The sequence below is a fragment of the Oryzias latipes genome, chromosome 21 (assembly GCF_002234675.1).
Source record: "Oryzias latipes chromosome 21, ASM223467v1".
Classification (NCBI taxonomy): domain Eukaryota; kingdom Metazoa; phylum Chordata; class Actinopteri; order Beloniformes; family Adrianichthyidae; genus Oryzias; species Oryzias latipes.
Window position 1 is genome coordinate 24,098,538 of NC_019879.2, and position 9,419 is coordinate 24,107,956.

Here is a 9,419-nt window from a genome sequence, read left to right on the forward strand (position 1 = left end):
TGAGCTCCTCGGCAGGATTGATTTTGCATTAAACGGCGGTTAAATCGAAGCTGGCGGCCCTCTGGGCGCTAGTGGCATCGAAGGCGGGAGGGAGCAATGATTTAGTTCAGTGGACAAACTGGGATGGAGAAATCGATCCACGGAGGCCTAAGAGAGGCTGCATTTAATTAGGAGGGTGTGGTTAAGCTGAGGAACGACTGCTTTTGTCACCATGCCGGAGATGTTGCTCTCCACGAATGAATGAGCACAACACACACTTTTCATGGACTGTTGGTATAGAGACAGTAAAAGTGATGAGTGTTTAGCGTTTTATCCAAAGCTGCCGTCTGCCTGCCTGAGCTGCAAGCACAACACAGACTGATGGAGAGTTTCCAAAACCAAAAGGCTCAGAAATACTTGACTTGATTCAGATGTTTTCTCTGTCAGTAGGGGCGTAACGAGTCACCAATGATTCAATTTCCATTCCTACAATCCAACCAGATCAATACAAGCGTTTTATCGAATCGACCTATACCAATAGAAAATCTTTTCAAAATGAAATAAATCCATAACACACACACGATGGCAGCAAAAAAACGATTAAGCCATCATTCCAGTCCAATGTGTGAAAGGTTCTAATAATGGAATATTTTGATGTGAAAAAACAACAGTGGGCTGAACTTTAGGAAACTAAAATGTGAATGGATTTGTCAATAATTCTTGTTTACTTGTTTTTTTGTAAACATATTTCTAATACACTTGATTATCTTGCAAGAAATACAAGGAATCTGGAAAATTTCACCTTCACTTTTCAGTACTAGGTATTTATCTCTGAGTCACAATGGTTACATTTTTACCTAAAGATGTCCTGGATCCATTCAGATCATTCAAAATGAACCAATGTGGACTATGAATTAAATCAGCAATCACAAATGAGATACATGTGATAACAACCATCCATCTATCTTCAGGACCTGCTGGATCCCTTTTATAAGCGTCACAGGGCTGCTGGAGCCTATCCCCGCAATCGTCAGGCGAAGGGAGGGGGACAGCCTGAACAGGTCATTAGTCAGTTTTCAGGGCCATGCAATCACATTTACACCTCAGGGACATTTTTAATTACCAATTAAACTATGAAAGATGTTTTTGGACTGGGCGAGGAAGCCGGAGTGCCCAGAGAAAGCCATCGCATGCACGACGAGAAGATGCAAACTCCACACAGAAAGATTTGAACCAGGAGCTTCATGTGTGTGAGGCGAGAGCGCCATGCAGATCCACACTCACTCGTATTCTAAGGACAATGGATTAGGGGGCCTGTCCAGGCTATTCCTACTGTTGGATGAAGGTGGCGTGACCCCCACATCCAAGAGTAGGGATAGGCTCCAGCAACAGTGTGACCCGCTAAAGGGATTAAGCCGTTTTAGAAAATTGACGGATGAATATATGGCCGGATGTTGCTAGCAAGAGAGGTGGCTGTAACATTCAAAATTGTACACCAGAAGCGTCCATTCAAAATAAAATGACTTGGAAAGCAGGTAAAAAAAAAAGCCTCAGTAAGAGAGTAAATACGTAAGTACGAACTTTAGAAGTATCAAGTAACAAATTCAACATCTAAACAGAGATGCAGTTTTCTAGAGTTTTGCTGATACTCCATCCATTTTCTACATTTAATTATTTCCTTTTAGGGTCATATTTGATGGACACTAACCAGCCACTGCTGGGCAAAGGTTGGGTACGCCATGAATGGTTCTCCAGACCACTGCAGGGGAACACAGAGACAAACTCCAAACAGAAAAAAGGACCCAGCTGGGATTTAAACCAGGGCCTTCTTGCTCTTAGGTGAGCCTGCTAACCACTACACCACCATGTGGCCCTATGCTGACACTGATATCCCATATTTAAACATTTAATCACATTTATTTAAACTCACACCAAGTCTCTGATATTTACAAGTTAAGAAATAAAAATGTGTTAAATAAATGTTCTTTTTGCCCGTCACGTTTGTCCTTCTGACTTTTGTTTCAGTCTCTGATATTTCAAAATAAACCTGTACAACCACAACATGATGAGCTTTGTCGCTCCTGTGGCTCATTCATAACAATATTTTCTTTTCTAGTAATGTTTGGTTTTTGATGCTGCTTTCTCTGGGAAACGTTTGTGCATGAAAGCTGATGTTACATTTTACATAATTATGTGTTGGTAATAATGTTGGACCAATGTTATTATGTTTCCAATGAAGAAACGGAACACAATAAAGTAACTTTATCTGTTTTTTTTGGTAGTATGAGTACTTTTTTTAATCAAAGTATGCAGTAAAACTAATTGCCTTTTTGAAAAAAATTGTGTCATATCATAAATGTACAGTAACTGAGTAAAAGTATCTCATTACTTCTTCACCTGGCTCCACTCCACTTAACAAACAAATCCTTTCTTTTGCAGACTGTGATGACATTTGTTATCAAAATGCTTTGAGGTTTTTTTCTTTGTTCCTTCTGCTAAATGTATCAGCGCTCAAGAAGTTTTTTTTTCTTGGTTCTTTTTCCACCTTATCACAGCAAAAGCATTTTCTGCTAAATGTCAACGCCTCCTGTTTCCAGATCTCAAATGCTCTGTTAGAGTTTACAGGACGGTGGATCATATTCAGACGCCATACTGTGTGTTCATCTTTACCAGCCGTGCATGCAGGGCTTCAGATCAGTATCTGGTCATATTGGTAGTGGAAGAAAAAAAAAAAAAAGATGGACAGGAAAGATGAGAGGAAGACTCCCACAGCAGCATTCACCTGCACAAGCACTGACCCATGAAGCAAAATGTAGCTGCTTGTTTCCGCGGAAACAACCATGTTTTAATGAAAGCATTTATTACAATTGTTTCACATAGAATTTCCTGACATAAAACTAAAATACAGTGTTTTTACATGAGAAAATAGACAAATATATAATCTAATATCTTTATAGTGCTTAATCTATACATTCATTTATTTTATATTTATAAAAGTTAAAAGAATAATTCTGAGTTTTCCAATTAATGTTTTTTATAAAAAGTTTATAGCATATTTTTGCTTATGAATCTTTTATGTTTGCATTTTAACCACATGGGGCCACGGAAATATTTTAGTTCAAATTGATAAAGGGGTTTTTGCGTGTGTGTGCGTGCGTGTGTGTGTGTGTGCGTGTGTGTGTGAAGTGGATTTGCTTGAACCCTTCCTTGTGCTATCCAAGGCACTTTAACATTGGGAGTTGGGTCATCCAGACCCCACAAGACAGTGCACTAAACTTTTTATCTTCAATGATTTGTGATCTTCATTGGTGTCCATGGAGTACATGACATCACCTTCACCTTTATTCACCTTTGTCATGGTAGGGAGAACATGTCAATCTAAGGCTCGGGTCATCTCGACCCCATAAGGGATAAACACAAGGGATAAACAAACTGTACAAGCTTGCCCCCTAGTGGGCAAAGGGTGTAACACACCTGTCTGTTAAAAGGTTGAAGGATTTGACTCCATTAAACCTTCCCTGGGGCCTGATAAGTAGAGGAGATACTGTCGTATCTGTGCAGGGAGGTGAAGGTCATGAATCCCAGCCAGCCTCCGCCTCCCCACAGTCCTCCTGATGCACAGCCGGCACAGCTGCTTCAGAAGAGGCACTCCTGAGGACAGGCAGCATCCATTCATGAGAGACATTCTGATCTTCTGTCTCCTCCTACCTAAAGGCCATGAAGCCCTCATGAGTGCGAGTCGACATGGCTCCACTACCTCCTGCTGCTTCCAGCAGCCTCCCTGCTGGGCTGTTCTGGGGGACCAGGTCTACCGGCCGTTTGCCTTCTGAGTTTGTGAGGCGGGGATCTGCCCCATGATCCAGCAGGACAAACACCAGCTCCGGGCTGGACAGGCGAGCAGCAACGTGCAAAGGTGAGTCATCAAGTCTGCTTTGGTTCACATTTGCACCTGAAGGGGAAAAAAAGGTCTCAAAAAAAGAAAACGATCAAACCTGAGAAATTAAAAAACCAAAATGTAAAAAAAAATAAAAAAAACATCTTCACTACTTCTTTTGATCAGTTTGATTTGAAAATGTGCACAACTTGAATAAGGCCCTTCTATTCCTCTAAATAAATGACCATAGGCATGGCTACAAAAAGAGAAAATGTCTGTTTGATGAGAAAACCCATAAATTCATCTCAAATAATGCAAGCTTCAGTTACCAGCAAAAAAACATACAATCAAATCTAAACAGAGAAAGTATCCTTTCTAAACAGCAAAATTCCTTAAATTTACTTTTGAAGGTTGCACTGGATCTTTTATTGTATTGCATTTATGTGAGTTTTTAGGATTGTTTGCTCTACAAGTCTGGAATAAATTTTATCCGACCGTTCGTTTATGTTTCTATCCAGATGTTTGGATAAAACACACAGCGTTGTATCAAATCCGCTGTCAAGCACGTTGGTGGTGAGTAATGGTTTGGGTTTGTTTTGGCAGTCATTGGACTGACTTTAGAATCCCATTACAATCATCTTTTGTAAAAGCATTCCCAGTGGTGTTTTTATTCCTGAGTATCCTGTGTTTAATCAAAGTGCAGGACGTAGTTTCTGCAGAGCAGCAGGAGATCATTGGAAATTCCCCTCTTAGTTGTGGACCGGACAGTTGACATGGAGTCAGCCTTCCCTCGTGTTCCATCCTCTCTTTGTTTACACTCTCTCCCACTAGCTTACAGCCCCTCACACCCCCAAGCTCACATTAGCGATAGAACAAAAATGGCGAGCAAGATTGGAGTTATGCTGCCGAACAGTTTTGATCCAGATTCCAGCTCAGACGAGAAAAACAAAGACGAACACGGATCAAGTCGTCTGCAAGTAGATGCATCAGAGTGGAGCAGAGCAGGGAGCTTGTGGCCTGTCGTCGGTTCTACGTCACATCTGCAAGCTTTTGTAAACAGCATTTTTTTCGTCTGCTCCTGATTCATTATGATTTTAATAAAGAAATGCTCAAAAAATGCCTTTTTTAAGTGTAATCATCTTTATAGATCTGTTCCATTATAAGAAATACCAAAAGAACACGTTTAAAATGCCAAAACCTTGATTTTTATGAGAGTGGGTCTTTAAAGGATGTGAGGCTCCACATCAAACAGCCAAAGGTGACAAACAGCAGAAAAACCGATGAGCAAATCCACCAAATTAGCACAGAGGAAGTCAAATTAAAGGAAGTGTTGCAGCAGCAAAGACTAAACACTGAGGTGACAGAAGAACCAGCAGCTGTTCATCTCCAACAGCAATGGATCAGAGTTTTTATTTCATTCTATTTTACTTCAAAAATCAGGTCCAGTTTCTGTCTTCACCTGGCATGAGGAGCAGGACTCTGTGACAGCTCGCTGAAAGCGTCTGAGAAGTTTACACCTATTGAGAAACGTGTGGAGGCGGAAGCTCAGTTTGGTCCTCTCACATTTGTGAAACTTTTGCACCTCCCTGTTCCACACTTTCCATGTAGCAGAGCCAGACTCACAAAAATAAGACGTATTTCACCTCACAATGCAGGAAACCAAATAAAAAAGCTGCTCCTACGGGGCATTTATCTGATGACACGCTTGAAGAAAATGACCCTCAAAATTGCTTTTCTGAGTGTTTCTTTACTCAAATCATTGTGAATCAGGAGCAGACAAAAAAACGCACATCTTTTGGATATTTTTTAGGCTTTAAAAAGTAAACTTCGACCGCTGAGATTATCCTTTGTTTGTTCTTTTTTTTTTTTAAGTATTTGTCACTTCAGCAACACCTACAGAAGCAAATAGGTTTAGAGTGATAAGAAAACTCGGCACCAGCATTTAAACACATCATCCTCGCACAAATCTGGAGAAGTGAAAAGAGTCTCAAAACCCCTCGAGCACTGACTTGTGCGTAAATGTGGTTTTGTGTGTGAGTGTGTGTGTGTATCAGGCAATTGGTAGATGTGTACGCATGGGAGCCGTTCTGAATTTAAGCTGTTGTAATTTCAAGTTGTGCGTGTGTAAATTGTGTTAAGTATTTGTACATTTTTGATGTTGAAGTGAACTTGTTACACAGTTACGCAAAAAATACATGGAGTGAGTCACAGTCTATGGGGTGAGGAATCTGTCAATCCTACAAACTCTTACATAGAATCTATCCCACTTATAAGAAGACAATTGACCCCAACTGTTTGCTTTGTAAAGAACACCCAGAAACAATATTACAAAAAGATTTGGAAAGATTGTGCACGTTTTATAAATTACAAATTAGACTCACAATTTCAGATGAAATTTGAATTTATCATATTTGGCCTACACCAAAATAAAATAAAATCAAACATAATATTGGCAATTAATATAATTATAATATTTAGTAAGTTTCATTTTCACAAATCAAAATTTTCTTCATCACAACTATTTTACCCTGTAATAATTAAAGAATTAGAATCTTATTTGCACACTTTTTCTAATCGCTTAAACAAAAAAGTCATACGTATTTATGAAAACTGTCTGTCTCTGAACATTTCCAATGCATAGTAATCTATTTTTGTAATAATTATTTGGTAATACATGTACCATCCCCTGGCATTCTTATTGTTATGACTTTTGTTCTTGTCATACATATTTGTTCATATTGTTTTGAATAATAAAGTTTAAAAAAAGGAATCTGTCTAAAAGAAACATATTCATAAAGACAAAGTTGTGCACAAATTAATACTATAAAAAAATGCAACTTTTAGTTTTACGTATAACGTGTTGTAAATAACATTGTCTTTGTTTTGAACACATCTTGAATACAAAATTTCCCCTCAAAAGTAGGTCATGGGGTCACAGAGTCAGGGAGCATGGATTGTTCAAATATGCGTCTGGACATTTATTTATTAAACTAAAATGAAGTCGAACTTTTTATAATGTTATTGATCCCACAACAGGGACATTATCTTGTTACTATGACTCTGTTGAAAATGGAATAAAACAGGTCGGAATACAGGCCAAACACTTTTGGTGCCTACACCTGGCTTAAACAGAAATAATGCACCAGCAGATAGTTTCACACCCAGACCTGGCAGAAAGCGGCTGCAGACATGCCACTCCACTTATTAGATATGCATGTCTGCATGTCTGTCAAAACTAGCTGATATTAAGAGGATAACGAAACAAAAACAGCAAAACTAACTCAGAGATAAAGTAGGCTAACTGGCAGACGTGTCAAACGTAAAACTAAATGTTGTATTTATAGATTTGATTTTAAGTTGTGCACAAAGTAGAAGTTTTTGGACAGTTTTGTATTTATGCATACATTTTTTATTGACAGTTATCTAACCCCATAGTTACAATCAAATAATACGCACACACAAATCCAAAGTTACACACAAACAGGCAGACAAAGGTTACAAATAAATTATTATGCACACACAATGGTTTGGGACTATTTTTTCTCCCTAATATTAGGTTCAGGGTGTGAGAAGCTGTAAGTTAGCCGGATAGCGGGTAAACAGCTCACAGTTCTGGGTGACGGGAATGGGGGTTTGCTACTCACTAACAGTGAATTTTAGCTGTGAATTTTGGCTCAAAGCAGCACAATCATAATTATAAAAAAAACCCACTGGAAACACTTTGAAAACTCCACAAAAGATGATCAGAGTGGAAAAAGCAAAATCTTGCAAAAGTTTATTTTAAACCAAAAATGTGAGTTTAAGATGGGAGGGGTTGTTGTTGTTTTTTCTATTCTCTGACTACAGATCCTGGCTGACAGCAGCTTTACAGAACCTGTTTGACCTAAAACAAAAATGGATGTGGCTAAAAGAGTTTTCAAAACCTGCGTTTGCAACCCAAAGATGAAGATCCCCTACCAAGTTGAAGAAGTTTCTCCACAGAACTGAGATGCAGATTAGAGCAGGCAGCATGGAGAGGGGTTCCCACAACATCAATGTGCTGATCCACATCTGCACCGTGCAGGACCAGAGCTTCAATGCACTCAGGCCGACCTGGGGAGAGTCGCCAGAGGGCTCGTAACCAGAAGCGCTGCACTCAAAGGGTTCAGCTTTGAAATTGGCCCGACATCCCAGGAGAGAACGTGCTTCTGTTTTACTTTCAAGTCTCAGTCAGCAGGCTGTCTTTTCTTTAAAACTTAATACACGTTAGGGTTTTTTTTTTTTTTTGTTAGTATTAACTAAGATCATCCATGCACATGTCCTGGAATGTGACCTCTGACCTGCAGCAGCAGCCAAGTGGATCGGAGAGCTGGGTTGGCTGGTGCCCAGGGGAGCCGCTCCACGCTGCAGAAGCAGCGATACGCAGGTCACATGACCCCGAGCACAAGCTTCTGTGAGGGCTGTCCTGCCGTCCACAGTCGAGCGGTTTACCTAGCGTCAAAGGTCACTTTTAAAACAGAAATTCAGTCAGCAAAAAAAAAACACACAAAGATGCGACAAACAAAAAGCAGCAAAATTAGACTGGGAACATGAAAAATCCCATTATTTCCATTCTTTGGGCCCAAAGTTGAAATGTTTCACCGACAAAGTGAACTCAGATGATAGATACTTCACTGACATCTGCCCCGTTTTCCAGCAGAAGCTCGGCACATGCTGTGTGGCCTTGCATGCACGCTCCATGAAGGGGCGAGACCCGGTCCAAAGTGCTCAGGTTTACACAGACTCCCTGTGAGCAAAAGAACATACATGTGGATTCTCAGAAACTCTATAGCCACACATAGGGAGTCCTGAAAATGAAATTCACCACAGCAGCATGTGTAACTCAAGATCAAACGTGAGTTTTTTTGGGGGGCTCTGGACCCAGAAGCTGTGAGTTGCAATACTTTATTACAATGTAACTCTACTCCCCAAGGGTCTACTAAACATTACCTGAGCCACGAGCCTCTGCAGGGTGAGGAGCTGTCCGTTAAAGGCTGCAGCGTGAACTGGAGACCAGTCGGATTCCACATCTCCATGTGGAGGGAAATGCATTGAAAGGAGCCGTTTGAAGGTGAAAACACGCCTGAACTGTCAGATACTACTCACCACTCATCAAAGGGCTGGAGAAAAACACAGTGCTGGCCCGCTGGGTCTCTTTGTGTCCAGCAGACATGGCTCATCGTGTTGTTGTTTTTTTCATTCCCAGAGCCTGATTGTTGAGTAGAGCAGACTGTGTTTGGTCTTGTTTTGTGGGCAGATCTCAGTCAGTTGATGTCATTTCCTTCCTGCAGGAAGAGAGGCCTCCTGAACGCAACAAACTAGAGGGCCAATGAGGACGCAGAGGTGCAGAAGCGCCGGAGCAGGTCTGTGCTCACCCATGCACACCCTTCCTTTACAGCAGGAAAGAGCTGAACACAAGAGAAACCCAACGCAGTGGGACAAAACCCGGACTCTCCCGTCACAAACAGCCACGTTTGTTTCTGCTGCTGCACAGAATTTCTCTGTTTTTAGGGTGAAATTATCTTTTATTTAAACTTGGACTTATAGC

At 40.6% G+C, this 9,419-nt stretch overlaps 1 protein-coding gene across 1 annotated transcript; it reads right to left on the reverse strand.

The window, feature by feature from the left end:
* Window positions 1-3,255: 3,255 nt before the first annotated feature.
* On the reverse strand, window positions 3,256-9,140 carry LOC101170477 (ankyrin repeat and SOCS box protein 9). The gene is made up of 7 exons (XM_004081956.4): window positions 8,978-9,140; window positions 8,822-8,901; window positions 8,511-8,618; window positions 8,173-8,323; window positions 7,811-7,945; window positions 3,737-3,928; window positions 3,256-3,630 (listed from the first exon to the last, which is right to left on the reverse strand). Exons 1-7 carry the CDS (start codon window positions 9,042-9,044, stop codon window positions 3,461-3,463), a joined length of 903 nt encoding a protein of 300 aa, XP_004082004.1. The 5' UTR covers window positions 9,045-9,140; the 3' UTR covers window positions 3,256-3,460.
* Between the last annotated feature and the right edge of the window lie 279 nt (window positions 9,141-9,419).